The 19136-nt window shown below is 37.1% G+C and overlaps 1 protein-coding gene across 1 annotated transcript in view; it reads left to right on the plus strand.

Annotated features, from left to right (window-relative positions):
* The window catches only part of BOLL (boule RNA binding protein), an 88794-nt gene extending 69658 nt beyond the window's left edge, over positions 1-19136 (plus strand). Inside the window, 3 exon segments of the mRNA XM_086347622.1 lie at positions 14549-14579; positions 14582-14607; positions 14609-19136. Of these exon segments, the coding sequence (XP_086203748.1) occupies positions 14549-14579; positions 14582-14607; positions 14609-14710 (159 nt within the window). The 3' untranslated portion in view covers positions 14711-19136.

Consider the following 19136-nt stretch of genomic DNA (forward strand, 5'->3'; position numbering starts at 1 on the left):
GATCTAAGTGTAAGACCAGAGACTTTAAAACTCTTAGAGGAAAACCTAGGCAGAACACTCTCTGATATAAATCACAGCAAGATCCTCCATGACCCACCTCCAGAGTAATGGAAATAAAAACAAATGGGACCTGATTAAATGTAAAAGCTTTTACACAAGGAAGGAAACAATAAGCAGATGAAAGGCAGCCTTCAGAATACAAGAAAATAAAAGCAAATGAAACAACTTACAATCTTCAAAATACACAAGCAGCTCATGCAGCTCAATAACAGAAAAACAAACAACCCAATCAAAACATGGGCCAAAGAACTAAACAGACATTTCTCCAAAGAAGACATACAGATAGCTAATAAACACAAGAAAAGAAAATAATCACTCATTATTAGAAAAATGGGAATCAAAACCACAGTGAGGTATCATCTCACACCGGTCAGAATGGCCACCATCAAAAAGCTACAAACAGTAAATGCTGGAGAGGGTGTGGAGAAAAGGGAACACTCTTACACTGTTGGTGGAAATGAAAACTGGTACAGCCATTATGGAGAACAGTGTGGAGATTCCTTTTAAAACTGGAAATAGAACTGCCATACAACCCAGCAATCCCACTGCTGGGCATACACACCAGGGAAACCAGAATTGAAAGAGACACATGTATTCCAGTGTTCATTGCTAGGACATGGAAGCAATGTAGATGTCCATTGGCAGATGAATGGATAAGGGAGTTGTGGTACATATACACAATGGAATACTTAGCTATAAAAAGGAACACATTTGAGTCAGTTCTAATGAGGTGGATGAAATGAGCCTATTATACAGCATGAAGTCAGAAAGAGAAACATTCTCAGTATTTCTCTTTCTATGGAATTTAGAAAGACAATAACAACAATCTTACATGCAAGGCACCAGAAGAGACAGATATAAAGAACAGACTTTTGGCTCTGGGAGCAAGTGAGGGTGGGGTGATTTGAGAGAATAGCATTGAAACATGTATATTACCATATGCAAAATAGATGACCAGTGCAAGTTCCATGCATGAAGAAGAGCACTCAAAGCCGGTGCTCTGGGACAACACAGAGGGATGGGATGGGGAGGAAGGTGGGACGGGGGTTCAGGATGGTGGGCAACACATGTGCACCCGTGGCTGATTCATGTCAGTGTATGGGAAAAACCATCACAGTATTGTAATTATCCTCCAATTAAAATTACTTTTTTAAAAACTGCAGTTCAGCACACTGGGAAATATAAGGAACTCAAAGTGAGAGAAGGGCCTTTTAAATTATCCCAGAAAAACTTTAATCACTGGGGTAGCAAAAGATACTTATAGGCAGTGCCATCTACTTTATATTTTGAGAACATGACACATTTCTACATGTTTTTGAAAACATAAAGGCTACCAATAAAATAAATGTTCGGTTGCTTTTCTTCTTCCTTTCCATTCTTGGTGATAACTGCAATGCACAGCCATCCAAGGTGGATGGGTCATGGTGGAGAGTTCTGACAAAACATGGTCCACTGAATTAGTGAATGGCAAACCATTTCAGTATTCTTGCCTTGAGAACCCCCTGAACAGTATGAAAAGACAAAAATATATGACACTGGAAAATGAGCCCCAGGTCAGTAAGTGTCCAATATGCTACTGCAGAAGAATGGAGAGAGAGCTCCAGAAAGTGAAGAGGCTGGACCAAAGTGGAAATAATGCCCAGCTGTAGATGGGTCTGGTGGTGAAAGTAAAGTCCAAAGCTGTATAGAACAGTATTGCATAGGAACCTGGAATGTTAGGTGCATGAATCAAGGTAAGTTGGACATAGTCAAGCCAGAGATGGTAAAAGTGAACATCAACATTTTAGTAATCACTGAACTAAAATGGATGGGAATAGCCAAATTTAATTCAGATGACCACTAGATTACTACTGTGGGCAAGAATCCCATAAAAGAAATGGAGTAGCCCTCATAGTGAACAAAAGAGTACAAAATGCAGTACTGGGATGCAGTCTCAAAAAATGACGAAATGATCTCGGTTCATTTCCAAGGCAAACCATTCAACACAGTAATCCAAGTCTATGCCCCAACCACTAACACCAAAGAAGCTGAAACAGTTCATATTTGAAGACCTCCAAGATCTAGAATTAATAGCCAAAAAAAGAAGAGATGGCCTTTTCATCACAGGGGCTTGGAATGCAAACTAAGGAGTCAAGAGATACATAACGTAACAGGCAAGTTTGGCCTTGGAGTACAAAATGAAGCAGGGCAAAGGCTAACAGAGTTTTGACAAGAGAATGCACAGGTCATAACAAACACCCTTTTCCAACAACACAAGGGATGGACATCATCAAATAGTCAATACTGAAATCAGATTGATTATATTCTTTGCAGCCAAAGATGGAGAAGCTCTGTACAGTCAGCAAAGAAAAGACATGGAGCTGACTATGGCTCAAATCATCAGCTCCCTATCACAAAATCCAGGCTTAAATTGAAGAAAGTAGGGAAAACCACTAGGCCATCAGGTATAATCTAAATCAAATCCCTTATGACTTTAAGTGGAAGTGACAAATAGATTCAAGGGATTAGATCTCACAGAGTGCCTGAAGAACTATGGACACAGGTTCCTAACATTGTACAGGAGATGGTGACCAAAACCCTACCAAAGAGAAAGAAATGCAACAAGGCAAAATGGTTGTCTGAGAAGGGCTTACAAATAGCTGAGAAAAGAAGAGAAGCCAAGGAGAAAGGGAAAGATATACCAATCTAAATGCAGAGTTCCAAAAAAACAGCAAGGAGAGGTGAGAAAGCCTTATTAAGTGAACACAAAGAAATAGTACTCTCGCCTGGGAAGTCGCATGGACGGAGGAGCCTGGTAGGCTGCAGTCCATGGGGTCGTGAAGAGTCAGACACGACTAAGGCGACTTAGGAGCAGCAGCAAAGAAATAGAGGAAAACAATAGAATGGGAAAGACTAGAGAGCTCTTCAAGAAAATTAGAGATACCAAGGGAAGGTTTCATACAAGAATGGGCACAATAAAGGACTGAAATATTAAGGACCTAACAGAAGCAGAAGATGTTAAGAAGAGGTGGCAAGAATACACAGAAGAACTGTTCAAAAAAGGTCTTCATGACCTGGATGACCACAAAGGTGTGGTTACCTAGCGCCAGACATCTTGGAGTGTGAAGTCAAGTAGGTCATAGGAAGCATCACTACAAACAAAGCTAGTGGAGGTGTTGAAATTCTAGCTGAGGCACTTCAAATCCTAAAGGATGATGCTGTTAAAGTACTGCACTCAATATGCCAACAAATTCGAAAAACTCAGCAGTGACCACAGTACTGGAAAAGGTCAGTTTTCATTCCAGTCCCAAAGAAGGGCAATACCAAAGAATGTTCAAACTGCCATACAGTTGTGCTCGTTTTGCATGCTGGTAAGGCTCAAAATCCTTCAAGCTAGGCTTCAGCAGCAGTATGTGAACTGAGAACTTTCAGGTGTACAAGCTGTGTTTAGAAAAGGCAGAGGAACCAGAAACCAAATTGCTAACATTTGTTGGATCATGAAGAAAGCAAGGAGGTTTCAGGAAAATCTACTTCTGCCTCACTGATTATGCTAAAGCCTTTGTGTGGATCACAACAAACTGGAAAATTCTTAAAAAGATGGGAATACCAAACCACCTTACCTGCCCTGAGAAACATGTATGCAGGTCAACAATCAACAGAAGGGAGTGCATTAAGGCTGTACATATTGTTACCTTGCTTATTTAACTTATATGCAGAGTACATGTGAAATGCTAAGCTGAGTGAATCACAACCTGGAATCAAGATAACTGAGAAATATCAACAACTTCAGACATGCAGATGATACCACTCTAATAGCAGAAATTGAAGAGGCGCTAAAGAGCCTCTTGATGAGGCTGAAAGAAGAGAGTGAAAAAGCTTGCTTAGAGGCTTCTGGTTCAAGATGGGAGAGTAGAAGGATGTGTGCTTATCTCCTTCTGTAAGAGCACCAAAATCGCAACTAGCTGTTGAACAGCTGGTTCAACAGGAGGATGCTGGAACCCACCAAAAAAAGATACCCCATGTCCAAAGACAAAGAAGAAGCCACAAGAAGGTAGGAGGGGTGCAATCACAATAAAATCAAATCCCATACCTGCTGAGTGGGTGACCCACAAACTGGAGAACAGTAATAGCAAAGAAGTTTTCGTACTGTTGTGAAGGTTCCGAAGGTTCTGTCGGGGCATGCTTGCCAAGCTGGATATCTGACAAAGGGACTGCGACTCCCCAGGGAATCTGACCTTGAAGGCCAATGGGATTTGATTATAGGACTTCCACAGGACTGGGGAAAACAAGGACTCCAGTCTTCGAGTGCACACACAAAATCTTGCATACACCAAGACCCAGAGGAAAGGAGCAGTGACCCCACAGGAGACTGAACCAAAACTACCTACAAGTGTTAGAGGGTCTCCTGTGGAGAAATGGGTCAGCAGGGGCTCACCTCAGCGATAAGGGCACTGGCAGCAGCAGTCAAGGAAGGGCTCCCTTGTCATAAGCCCTCTTTTATGTCACCATTAACATGAGATACGAGGGCTGGGTCGCCTCAAGCCAAACAACTACCAGTTCAGTACAGTTGCTCAGTCGTGTGGACTACAGCATGTCAGGCCCCCCTGTCCATCACCAACTCCCTTAGTTTACTCAAACTCCTGTCCGTTGAATCTGTGATGCCATCCAACCGTCTCATCCTCTGTCATCCCCGTATGCTCCCACCTTCAATCTTTTCCAGCATCAGGGTCTTTCCAACTGAGTCAGCTCTTCGTATCAGGTGGCCAAAGTATTGGAGTTTCAGCTTCAACATCAGTCCTTCCAATGGATATTCAGGACTGATTTCCTTTAGGATGGACTGGTTGAATCTCTTTTCAATCCAAGGGACTCTTCAAGAGTCTTCTCCAACACCACAGTTCAAAAGCATCAATTCTTTGGCGCTTAGCTTTCTTTATAGTCCAACTGTCACATCCATACATGACTACTGGGAAAACCATAGCTTTGACTAGACAGACCTTTGTTGAGAAAGTAATGTCTCTGCTTTTTAATATGCTGTCTAGGTTGGTCATAATTTTTCCTTCAAGGAGCAAGCATCTTACTTTCATGGCTTCAGTCACCATCTGCAGTGATTTTGGAGCCCAAAAAAGTAAAGTCTGTCACTGTTTCCATGGTTTCCCCATCTGTTTGCCATGAAGTGATGGGACCAGATGCCATGATCTTAGTTTTCTGAATGTTGAGCTTTAAGCCAACTTTTTCACTCTCCTCTTTCACTTTCATCAAGAGGCTCTTTAGTTCTTCTTCACTTTCTGCCATAAAGGTGGTGTCATCTGCATATCTGAGGTTATTGATATTTCTCCCAGCAATCTTGATTCCAGCTTGTGCTTTATCCAGCCCAGCGTTTCTCATGATGTATTCTGCATTTAAGTTAAATAAGCAGGGTGACAATATACAGCCTTGACGTACTCCTTTTCCTATTTGCAACCAGTCTGTTGTTCCATGTCCAGTTCTAACTGTTGCTTCCTGGCCTGCATATGGATTTCTCAGGAGGCACATCAGGTGGTCTGGTAGTCCCATCTCTTGAAGAATTTTCCACAGTTTGTTGTGATCCACACAGTCAAAGGCTTTGGCATAGTCAATAAAGCAGAAGTAGATGTTTTTCTGCAACTCTCTTGCTTTTTTGATGACCCAACAGATGTTGGCAATTTGATTTCTAGTTCCTCTGCCTTTTCTAAATCCAACTTGAACATCTGGAAGTTCACAGTTCATGTACTGTTGAAGCCTGGCTTGGAGAATTTTGAGCATTTCTTTGCTAACGTGTGAGATGAGTGCAATTGTGTGGTAGTTTGAGCATTCTTTGGCATTGCCTGTCTTTGGGATTGGAATGAAAATTGACCTTTTCCAGTCCTGTGGCCACTGCTGAGTTTTCCAAGTTTGCTGGCATATTGAGTGCAGCACTTTCACAGCATCATCTTTTAGGATTTGAAATAGCTCAACTGGAATTCCATCACCTCCACTAGCTTTGTTTGTAAGGCCCACTTGACTTCACATTCCAGGATGTCTGTGTCTAGATGAGTGATCACACCATCGTGATTATCTGGGTCATGAAGATCTTTTTTTGTAGAGTTCTTCTGTGTATTCTTGCCACTCTTCTTAATATCTTCTACTTCTGTTAGGTCCATACCTTTTCTGTCCTTTATTGAGCCCAACTTTGCATGAAATGTTCCCTTTGTATCTCTAATTTCCTTGAAGAGATCTCTAATCTTTCCCATTCTATTGTTTTCCTCTATGTCTTTGCATTGATCACTGAGGAAAGCTTTCCTATCTCTCCTTGATAGTCTTTGGAACTCTGCATTCAAATATATATCTTTCCTTTTTTCCTCTGCCTTTCACTCCTTTTCACAGCTCTTTGTAAGGCCTCCTCAGACAACCATTTTGCCTTTTTGCATTTCTTTGTCTTGGGGATGGTCTTGATCCCTGCCTCCTGTACAATGTCATGAACCCCCATCCATAGTTCTTCAGGCACTCTGTCTATCAGATCTAATCCCTTGAATATATTTATCACTTCCACTGTATAATTGTAAGGGATTTGATTTAGGTCATACCTGAATGGTCTAGTGGTTTTCCGTACTTTCTTCAGTTTCAGTCTGAATTTGGCAATAAGGAGTTCATGATCTGAGCCAGTCAGCTGTCTTGTTTTTGCTGACTGTATAGAGCTTCTCCATCTTTGGCTGCAAAGAATATAATCAATCTGATTTCAGAGATAGTAGATAATCAAGTACCAGAGATAGTAGATAATCAGCTATCAGCAAATAATTAGATTAAAGCTTTACTGATCAAGGCCCTGCCCACCAGAGCAAGACCCAGTTTTTCCCACCACCAATCCCCATCGGGAAGCTTACACAAGCCTCTCAGCCTCCTCCATCAGAGGGCAGACAGAAGAAGCACGAATAAGCACTGTCTCACGGTGGCTAAAACGAAAACCACCTTAAAGGAAGTTACCCACAATGAAAAAGCAGAATATCACAGAGGAAGATAAAACCCCCAGAAAAACAACGAAGAAATGGAGATAAGCAACCTTCCAGAAAAAGAATTCAAAATAATGATAGGGAACATGATCTAGGATCTCAGGAAAACAATGAAGAAGATGAAGACCTACAAGAACTAAAGAACAAACAGAGCTGAATAATATACTAGAAGGAGTCAGTAGCAGAATAACTGAGGCAGAAGAATGGATAAATGACCTGGAAAACAGAATGGTGGAAATCACTGCTGCAGAACAGAATATAGAAAAAAGAATGAAAAGAAATGAAGATAGCCTAAGAGACCTCTGTGACAGCATTAAATGCACCAACATTCACATTATTGGGGTCCCAGAAGGAGAAGAGAGAGAGAAGGGACAATGAGAAAATATTTGAATTGATAATAGCAGAAAACTTCCCCAACATGGGAAAGGAAATAGTCAACCAAGTCCAGGAAGCACAAAGTCCCAGTCAGTGTAAACCCAACGAGGAACACATCAAGACACATAATAATCAAACTGACAAAAATTAAAGGTAAAATATTAAAAGCAACAAGGCAAAAATGACAACACACAAGTGAACTCCCATCAGGCTATAGCTGATTTCTCAAAGAAACTACAAGCCAGAAGGGAATGGCATATCTATACATTTAAAGTGATGAAAGGGAAGAACCTATAACCAAGAATACTCTACCCAGCAAGACTCTCTTTCATATTTGATGGAGATCAAAAGCTTTCCAGGCAAGCAAAAGTTGGGAGAATTCAGCACCCACCAAGCCAGCTTTACAACAAATGCTAAAGGAACTTCTCCAGGGCAGGAAACACAAGAGAAGGAAAAGACCTACAGAAAATAAACCCAAAACAATTAATAATAATAGGATCATATATATTGATAATTACCTTAAATGTAAATGGATTTAATGCACTAACCAAAAGATATAGACAGGCTGGACAGATGAAAACATGTGCATGTATGCATTTCCACTTACCACATCAGTCTGCTTGACCCCCTCAAATTGTTTATGTAATTATTTTATAATGTTAGATTAATCATGTTCCCATGATTAACTAATTATCTAATTTTTTGTCTGGCTATTGTGAAAACTGATAAGATATTTTTTACGATTGTGATTATGTAACTATTACTCAGTACCATTGTAACATGATTGGTCAACAGAAAAGTAATAGAACTCTATATCACCAAAACTACCATGTAATAATAAAACCTGTAATCACTTTTTAAAATTCAGATGCATATCAGGATTATCCTGGAAATTTTTGGAAAATACAAATGCCCGGGTATTGCTTTTTCTTTTGCCAGGACTCCAGATATCTTTCTAATGAGCAACCATGTTTAAAAACAACTGGACTATATGATGATATTTTACTTTTATCTAGTTTCACTTTTTCTATTTCATATTCACTGCTCCCATTTCATTTAGTTTATATTTTCCAATTTCTCCATCTCTTTTTTTTTAATGTTCTTTCTCAAGCCTTTATCAAGCGTAGTAGAAAAGCTTTCATATACATATATATAAATAATGTTAATATATAAGAAAACTTACGTATTTTTGCCTAACTAAAAAATTTATGACATTTTGATTCCACTTGTTTGACTTACTATGAATAGAATGTAGGATTCCTAATTTTAAAAAATAGATGTGCAACAAGCAACAAAGGTTTACTCTATAGCACAGGGAACTGTAGTCACTATCTTGTAATAACCTATAATGAAAAGTAATTTCAAAAATAATATGTATGTATAACTGAATCACTTTGCTGTGCACCTGAAACATTGTACATCAACAATACTTCAATAAAATATATATATTAAGAAAAATAAAATTTTAAAAAAGAATAAGCTGGCTTAAACTCAACATTCAAAACACTAACATCATGGCATCTGATCCCATCACTTCATGGCAAATAAATGTGGGAAAAGTGGAAACAGTGCCAGATTTTATTTTCTTGGGCTCCAAAATCACTGCAGATTGTGACTGCAACCATGAAATTAAAAGACGCTTGCTCCTTGGAAGAAAAACTATGACAAACCTGGACAACATAGTAAAAAGCAGAGACATTACTTTGCCAACAAAGGTCCGTCTAGTCAAGGTTATGATTTTTCCAGTGGTCATGTATGGATGTGAGAGTTGGACTATAAAGAAACCTGAGTGCTGAAGAATTGATGCTTTTGAATTGTGGTGTTGGAAAAGACTCTTGAGAGTCCCTTGGACTGCAAGGAGATCCAACCAGTCCTTTCTAAAGGAGATCAGTTCTGGGTATTCATTGGAAGGACTGATGTTGAAGCTGAAACTCCAAAACTTTGGCCACCTCATGCAAAGAGCTGACTCATTGGAAAAGACTCTGATGCTGGGAGAGATTGGGGGCAGGAGGAGAAGGGGACGACAGAGGATGAGATGGCTGGATGGCATCACTGACTCAATGGACATGAGTTTGTGTGAACTCCAGGAGATAGGGAACCTTGGAGTGCTGCAGTTCATGGGGTCACAGAGTCAGTCACAACTTAGCAGCTGAACAAGGCAATTGCTAGTCTTTGCATAGACCCTCCATGTAGTGTTTGCTGTTGGGGATAAGAGCTATTCTAGTTATCTTTTTTTTTTTTTAATTGGAGGCTAATTACTTTACAGTATTGTGGTGGTTTTTGCCATACATTCACATGGATCAGCCATGGGTGTACATGTGTTTCTCATCCTGATCCTCCCTCCCCATTCCATCCCTCAGGGTCATCCCAGTGCACCAGACCTGAGCACCCTGCCTTATGCATCGAACCTGGACTGGTGATCTATTTCACATATGATAATATACATGTTTCAATGCTGTTCTTTCAAATAATCCCACCCTGGCCTTCTCCCACAGAGTCCAACAGTCTGTTCTTTACATCTGTGTCTCTTTTATTGTCTCGCATATAGGGTCATCATTACCATCTTTCTAAATGCCATATATATGCGTTAATGTACTGTATTAGTGTTTTTCTTTCTGACTCACTTCACTCTGTATAATAGGCTCCAGTTTCCTAGTTATCATTGTTTATATCCTAATGACAAGTACCAAACTCATGCTACTGTTGATACTGATGTTGTTTTTCAGTTGCTAAGTCATGTCCAACTCTTTGTGATTCCATGGACTCTAGCCCACCAGGCTCCTCTGTCCATGGGATTCTCCAGGCAAGACTGCTGGAGTGAGTTGCCATTTCCTTCTCCAGGGACCTTCTCCACTTTCTTTCCTTCCTCTGGACCAGAGGCTGAACCCACCACTCCTGCATTAGCATGCAAACCCTGTACCACTGAGCCACCAGGGAAGCCCAATTTTTATACTGATAGAATGTGTTATTTCAAGATAAATGGATCACTATCATAATTGCCTACTGAAGTCTCCTTAGCTCAAAAATTCTAACAGTGCCCACAGTTAAATACAGCTTAATATCACTGAAATCACGACACTTATTTTGATAACTATTAGGTTAGTACAAACATAATTGCAGTTTTGGACCATGAATTTTAAATCATTATAACTAGACTCAAACACATCTTTATTAATCAAAATAGGAACCATTAGAATCAACACATTTTTGCCAACAAGAAATAAGTTTGCTTATTTCTGTAGTGTAAAAATCTGTGCTTCAGGATTTGACAAACTTGGAAAGCATTTCTGCCTCCTGCTGGTTTTGGAAGCTGGTTTGGAAACAGCAAAACTCTTGCTGGTTTGGAAGCTGGTATCAGAAGTGCTTTTGATATCTCCAAAAAATTGTCGAGATGCTTGAAGAAGTCAGGTGACTAGTGGCAAGAGGTCAGGTGAATATAGTAGATGAGGCAAAACTTCATAGCCCAATTTGTTCAACTTTTTAAGCGTTAGTTGTGCAACATGTCTTCAGGCATTGTCATGGAGAAGAATTGCCCATTCTGTTGACCAATGCCAACTGCAGGCGTTGTGGTTTTTCAGTGCATCTCATCAATTTGTTGAGCGTACATCTCAGATGTAATGGTTTTGCCAGGATTCAGAAATCTGTACTGCAATATTGTAATTATCCTCCAATTAAAAAAAAAATTTAACTGTGACGGATTCATTTTGATATTTGGCAAAACTAATACAATTATGTAAAGTTTAAAAATAAAATTTAAAAAAAACAAAAAAGTAATAATAAAAATAAAAAAAAAAATTTAAGAATTAAAAAAAAGCTGTAGTGGATCAGACTGGCACCAAACAGTGACTGTGGCCTTTTTTTGGTGCAAGTTTAGTTTTGGGAAGTGCTGTAGAGCTTCTACTCAGTCCAACTATTAAGCTGGTCATCACAGGTTGCCATATAAAATCCACTTTCCATCACACGTTATAATCTGATTAAGAAATTGTTTGTTGTTGGTCATGTAGAATAAGAGAAGATGACACTTTGATATGATGATTTTTTTATTTTTGGTCAGCTCATGAGACACCTACTTACGGAGTTTTTCACCTTTCTAGTTTGCTTCAAATGCCAAATGACTGTGGAATGATCAACAGTGAGTTCTTCAGCAACTTCTAGTGTAGTTGTTAAGAGGATCGGCTTGAATAATCCTCTCAGTTGGTCATTGCCAAATTCTGATGGCAGGCCACTATGCTCCTCATCTTCAAAGCTCTCATCTCCTTTGCAAAACTTCTTGAAACACCACTGCACTGTACATTTGTTAGCAATTCCAGGGACAAATGTGTTGATGTTGAGAGTTGTCTCCACCCATTTTGAACTCGAGTGAAAAATCGCTCAAATTTGCTTTTTGTCTAACATCCTTTCTATACTCTAAAATAAATATAAACAGCAAGTAATAAGTCATTAGCAAAAAACTAAAGGGAGAAATGTGCATTAAAATGATGTATAACATAATCACATTTATTTAAGTATATATCACAATATCAAATGACAAAGTTAAACAAATCTAAAACTGCAATTATTTTTGCACCAACCTAATATCTTTTTGGGGGGCTCTAAAAATCACTGCAGAAGGTGACTGCAACCATGAAATTAAAAGACGCTTACTCCTTGGAAGGAAAGTTATGACCAACCTAGATAGCTTATTCAAAAGCAGAGACATTACTTTGCCAACAAAGGTTCGTCTAGTCGAGGCTATGGTTTTTCCTGTGGTCACGTATGGATGTGAGAGTTGGACTGTGAAGAAGGCTGAACGCCGAAGAACTGATGCTTTTGAACTGTGGTGTTGGAGAAGACTCTTGAGAATCCCTTGGACTGCAAGGAGATCCAACCAGTCCATTCTGAAGGAGATCAGCCCTGGGATTTCTTTGGAAGGAATGATGCTAAAGCTGAAACTCCAGTACTTTGGCCACCTCATGCAAAGAGTTGACTCATTGGAAAAGACTCTGATGCTGGGAGGGACTGGGGGCAGGAGGAGAAGGGGACGACAGAGGATGAGATAGCTGGATGGCATCACTGACTCGATGGACGTGAGTCTGAGTGAACTCCGGGAGTTGGTGATGGACAGGGAGGCCTGGTGCTGCGATTCATGGGGTCGCAAAGAGTCGGACACGACTGACTGAACTGAACTGAACTGAATATCTTTTCATTTATTTTACAATACTTTATACTTTTCTGATTAGAAGACTTTTATACCTTCACAAAGTATCCTTAAGTGGTATGAGTAAACTCTCTATGTAACTGCACAATTGAAAACATTTTTTGACCCTAGAAGCATCTAGATCTGATATGCTATAGAATACCCATTGTTTTTATGACTTACTCCTGATGGTTAACTATTCTAGCATTGGCAGGTTGTTTCATTGTCAGTAGATGTGTTCAGTCTTAAGTCAATAGAATGGCATGTATGTCCAAATCCTGGAAATTACAATAATCAACCATGCCTCTTTAGAGAAATGAGGCTTTTTATCTTAGAAGCTTTAATTTCCCTTGAAAGTGAAAGCGAAGTCACTCAGTCATGTCCGACTCTTTGCGACCCTGTAGCCTGTACCAGGCTCCTCCATCCATGGGGTTTTCTAGGCAAGAGTACTAACTATAGATAAATTGGTAGCTTTTAGAAGAGCTACTAGAACACCTGTACAATTTCTGTGGTCACATTCAAGCTGGGCAATTGATTTAGCCTACATGCTACTTCCAATGTTTTATTCAGTTTTATGAGATAAACTTAGGCTCTTGGTGCTTCCATTCTTCTTGAATCACAATGTGCATGCGTGCTAAGTCTCTTCAAGTCATGTCTGACTCTGCGACCCATCAGGCTCCTCTTTTCATCGGATTTCTCCAAGCAAGAATACTGGAGCAGGTTGCCATGCCCTCCTCCAAGAGATCCGATCCAGGGACGAACAGTGTCTCGTGTCTCCTGCATTGGCAGGGGGGTTCTTTACCACTAGCGCCACCTGGGAAGCCCTGAATCACAACATTTAAATTCAAATCATCTAAAGGCAAAGGACTGTATAGTCAAAGCTATGGTTTTTCCAGTAGTCATGTACAGATGTGAGAATTGGACCATGAAGGCTGAGCGCCGAAGAATTGATACTTTTGAATTGTGGTGCTGGAGAAGACTCTTTTGAGTCCCTTGGATAGCAAAAAGATCAAATCAGTCATTCTTAAAGGAAATCAACCCTGACTATTCATTGGAAGGACTGATGCTGAAGATGAAGCTCCAGCCCCTTGGCCACTGATGCAAAGAGCTGACTCATTGGAAAAGACCCTAAAGCTGGGAAAGATGATTGAGGGCAGGAGAAGGGAGAGATAGAAGATGAGATGTTTGGATGACATCACTGACTCAATGGACAGGAGTTTGAGCAAACTCCAGGAGATAGTGAAGGACGGGGAAGCCTGGAGTGTTGCAGTTCACTGGATCACAAAGAGTCAGACATGGCTTAGCAACTGAACAACAATATCTAAATACAAAGCAAAGAAGAGCTTTTTTAGACAAAAGGATTGGGCTAAACACTAATGCTCTGAAGTAGGCATTTAGTCATTGAGATGCCTTAGCTAAAGTTTTTATATTTTCAAGTGTATTGAGTAAAGCAGTATCTCCAGTAGTCCTATGTTCAGCAGTGGATCAAATAAAAATCATTTGTTGGAACTCAGTCTAGTCATGAATATTTTACTTAACAGTAGGATGTTACTCCATTAATACCAAAGTTTACTAATATCTGGTTTTCTCTAATAGTCACTTTCTAAATCATAGGATCTGCCTTCTAATTGTGTATATGTCTTTTTTTTTTAAACGAATCTTTACCAAAGTTCAGGGCTGGCACAAAGAAGAAAGTATAACATAATAATTTAGAAATGCCACTAGATATGGCTATTCTCCAGTCCTTTGCAGTTTTTTATAGCCCTAGGATGCCTTCCAATTAAACAGGTTATAAAGTAGCCTACTCTCTCTAGTGGGAATTTCCTAAAGTACACCTTTCTCTCCTCAGAATCCAGGCCCCGTTAATATTTTTAAAATCTTTCCCTTTGGTAATAATAAAATAAGAGCCATTTACTGTGCATAAAACCCTAATTTTCTTTAAATCTCTTAATAGGAACCAAGGTTACATTCTGTGAGAAGAAGCTTTCTCAACCTTCATCTGTAGGTTTGAAACTTCGATCGATATTCTCGAAGCCCACACTTTCATCCTAGAAAAGATATCAGAGCAGAGGATTCAATTCTTACTCCACCTTCTTCCACTGATTCTGTTAAGTAGAGTCTCAGATAACTATTTTATCCAATAGTAGAAAACAACTAGAGCCATGTATGGTCTGGTAACAAATACGAGGGGTTTTGATGTGCCTAAGGTTAAATGTTTTTGCTTTTTTAAGGGAGGTAAAAAAAATCTTAGTAGCCAGAACATTGGAAGTACAGGATAAAATGATGGTTTCCTTTATTAATTCACACATACTTAATTAACACAGACTTATAATCTGTAACAAGCAGAACAAAGGTTATATATATAGAACAAGTATCTTGATAAAGTGTGAAAAGTTTGATCATCATCTGGCTCTTATCCACATGATGTCATATACAACCACTTAAAAACATCTTTGGTGTTTGGATTTTACAGTTTTATTCCAGATGTTTTCTATTTTTTAGACACAGCATGGCATAAATATAGAATATACATAGGAACAAGTCATTTGTTACAATAAGATAAGTTCAAAAAAACTATCTTATTAGGGAGATAATATCTATAGATATTTGTTTTCATTATACTTAGGTTTGTTTATATTCTACTTATATTAAATATTTTTGGTAAAACATTTCAAATTCTAGGTTTACATTAGGAATTTTGCCAGATACTAATATATAGACAATTTGTATATATAATATCTGGAAGTCTGTCATATGACCATGTATTTTATATGAATTACTATGGCCAAAGTTGAAACTATTCTTAAATATACTTAAAGGTATCTCCATATCTACTTCTTGCCCTCTTTTGTTATTCATATGAGAAGTATAGGGGTTCTTATAGCATCTTAGCAAGTATAAACATTCACTGCATATATCATGTACAATTCAATACCTTCTTTTAACACAGTGACACTGTCAATATTCCTATGTATCTTTCATTCAGGTCTTAGTTTGTAAGATTTCTGGACTTTCAAAACATTAACTTGGACTAAGTAAAACTTAACCATAACATTATTTTTCACCTTTTAAATACAAAGCTTGATTGTCTGCTTTTACAGATTAGAAAAGTTTATTATTAAAAAAACACCACACACTAAGTAGAACTTTTTAAAATAGAAAATGGCCATGCATGCCAACTTCTCTTTAAATGCTGCCTGTTTAATATATATACCAATTTTCTTCTGCAAAAACATTATATTCTTTTTAATAATAAAAAATAGAAATCATTACATAAATAAGCAATATTTAAACTGACTACATGGAAATTTATTATAGCATTTATTTACATTTGATTGCACAATGCTAGGAGTCTTATTTTTTTCACTATTTTAATTTCATGTCCACTCAAATAACTAGAGTTGGTTTGCACCTCTATTAGGAAAGAGTAAGAATTACATATTTTTAAAATTATATATTAAAACTTTCTTACAACATTAGAAAGAAAACCCAGTTATAACGAGTTAACTTTTTTTAACCCTGTCTCATAAAGAATAATGAACTACCATTGAAGTATGTATTTTTGGAGTATTTCACCAAAATGTTTCTACGCTAAAATATTTATGTTTAGGAATAAAATATAATATAGCACAGTTATAGAATAAGTAATATAAAGATATTCTGACACATCCAAAGGCCAATCCATCTATTGAGAATATTTTATTTTCCTACATTAATTTTGAAAGTAGCATGCTGTATGTTATGGTCCAGTGTTCTATAGTTAGAGCCCTAATCAAAAAAATCATGAAACAATCTAATTCCACTTGTCTGGTATTTTCAGTATACATTTTAATCCCATATTTATAATTCAGGCTTATTTAGTATACACCAAAGCATTTTTTTCTAAAACTTTAATAAATTTCTAGAGTCCAAGAATAATTGCATTTTGCTTCAAAAACAGATTTACATTGGTATTTTTCTTAGGTAATATATTGTAGGCAAATGTGCTCTTTGCCAAAATGTTTTCCTGTATTTCCACAGTGCATTCACTAAATTCTGTAAAGATTACATTACTTCATCTTTCTCTTCATATATAAAATATTTTAAAAATGCAGGTAGTGTTAATGTATCCCCCAAAAAACCTGTTCCATTTAACTTGTGATATTTTCCTCTTATTTTATAGCTAATATAACATATCCATGATAGCAAAAGCAGCTTTAATAACAATGAGATCAGTGTTTTAGCTTTTAATTATCATGTCCTTTTTGTTATGTCATGATATAAAAATGAACTAAGAAGACTAAACCTTAGCCTCATAGTTCTGAAACAACCAATGACAGTACATAAAGGAAATGTTTAATTAATATAAAAAGTATTACCTAAAAAAGCATATCTTTTTTCTTTGTTTTAGAGAAAAAAATCTAAAGGATAACAATTTTAAAGTATACAGTAACAATTTGAGATTATTTTTAATGCTTTCAGAGTGTTTCTTGCTAGTCATATTTAAGATCTTAGTTTTCAAAATGTCTTAACTTTGGTACCAAAGCAAAGAAAGCTACACAATATCCACTTCTATAACATACTTTTAACAACACGTAAAAGAAACTTCCTAAAATCCTTAGTAATATCCCTATTATGCAAACTATTTTTCAAAAGATACTAATAGATGTAAATTTTTCCTACCCTATAAAGTCAACCTTAGGATTATTTTATTCAGGCAGTATCCAAGTGTTTATAAGAATAGTTCTCAATAAAATAACACATTTAATATCCTAATGTCTATGCAGAAAGAAAACTGAAAATAAACTCAGCAACAATCCTATGTTTACAAATACATTTTTATGCCTGTGCCCTAGCTATGTGTCTGTCTTTAGAGAATGACTTGTTTAAAACTCAAGCTCAGACTTACCTGTCCTCACATATTGAATATTTAAAACATCTACCTCTACAAACTTATCGATGATGGGTTTTGATAACTTGGTTGAATTTGGTTAGTCTCTTTCACACTTCACTAGTTAAGCAGTAAGTTTTCACTATTTTTCCTTTTTTTTTTTTCCTGCCTGAGATTAGGGTGATTTCCTAGTTTCTACACTTAGCTACAGTGTAAAAACTGTTATACATTTATATTGAGACATCCTTTGTGCCCCAGAACTGATAAGATTCATTTTTAGATGATCTTAATACATTATGGAAAAAGGAAGATGTGCTATATATACTCTTAGGGTAGAAAACGGATTTATGACATTAGTTACATCTAAAAATGTTTTACTTAAAATTTGTTATGAATTAACTACCTTCCAGAAGCTGATTTTTATGTGGACATTTTAATAAGAAAAAACTTTATTCTTTGAGGATTATTAACTAATAGACTTTTTAAACTGGGTCAGTGTCATCATGAACGTTAAGAATATTTCTATCATATTCAGCAAAAAATACTCCTTCCAAATCTTAAAATGGTATGAACATCCAACCATCAACTTTCATGCAATTAACCATACATATTTTCAAACAATTCATTTTATTTTAGTACTTAACAATTTTCTTCTATAATACCAAAATGGGCTTCTTATATACTGTAACATGATTTATTTAATCACATTCCAGTAATGAGTTGTAAAATGAAACTGAACTCAGGACTAAAAAGTTTCTCTTTCTAAAAATTTAGGGAGTTTCCATAGAATAAGTTTTATAAAAATTTAAATAAAAAGAGTTAATGCAATAATTTGAATTTACCAGGACTGAAGATTCTTTGCGTTAGGAAAGCCTTTGTAAATTCCTTTAGTAAGTGAATTTTAATGGTAATCTTAAGGATGTAGATTATGTAGACTGTGTAGGATATTTTTTATAATATTTCACTCTGATTCTATTAGCAAGTCATAATCTACCATGCAAATACTGGAAAAGTACCCATCATGCCTCGCTAACTATGGGACTGTATAGTTTGAATTTAAAGAGTTTGGAAGAAATTACTTAAAACATTACATAAAGATGTATATGTTCCTAGCTTCCAAGTTAACAAGGACTTTAATATACAATTTAGATGATAGCCAAGGGACCTATATACACATAGGTTTCATCCTAAACTTCTTCAAGGTGTAGCCCATGTCCAACTTTAGCTACATTTCATTAAAAAAGTAAAATATGACAGAGTGTTCTTTATGAAATTCATAATAAAGTCTCTATAGAATTTGTAGAAGTTAAAACACGTCTTGACTGTCATGTGTGACATATGTCAGATATAATTTACCAGGATTTGCTTTGGTAGTAACTGGAGTCAAGGGCATTTAATCTGGTTCCTGCAAGCTTGTTAGGAAAGATGCCGTAAGAATATAGTAATAAATGTTCAGTAAAGTCATAGAACTTAAATTGTTAGTAAGTAGATGAGTCTTAAGTTCATTTGTATTAAAACTGTATGTATGAAATGAAAAAGTTTCAGTGTGACCTTAATAAAATTCTCTGGCTTTATTACTATAATAGTTAATTCAAATAAAACTTGAATATTGCCATGTTTCCATGTTTAGAGATAAATGTATAAAGTATTAGTAAAATGTTATTTTTAAATA

The sequence above is a fragment of the Bos grunniens genome, chromosome 2 (assembly GCF_055505025.1).
Source record: "Bos grunniens cultivar Pamir isolate PY7600 chromosome 2, Bosgru_T2T1.0, whole genome shotgun sequence".
NCBI classification, from domain to species: Eukaryota; Metazoa; Chordata; class Mammalia; order Artiodactyla; family Bovidae; genus Bos; species Bos grunniens.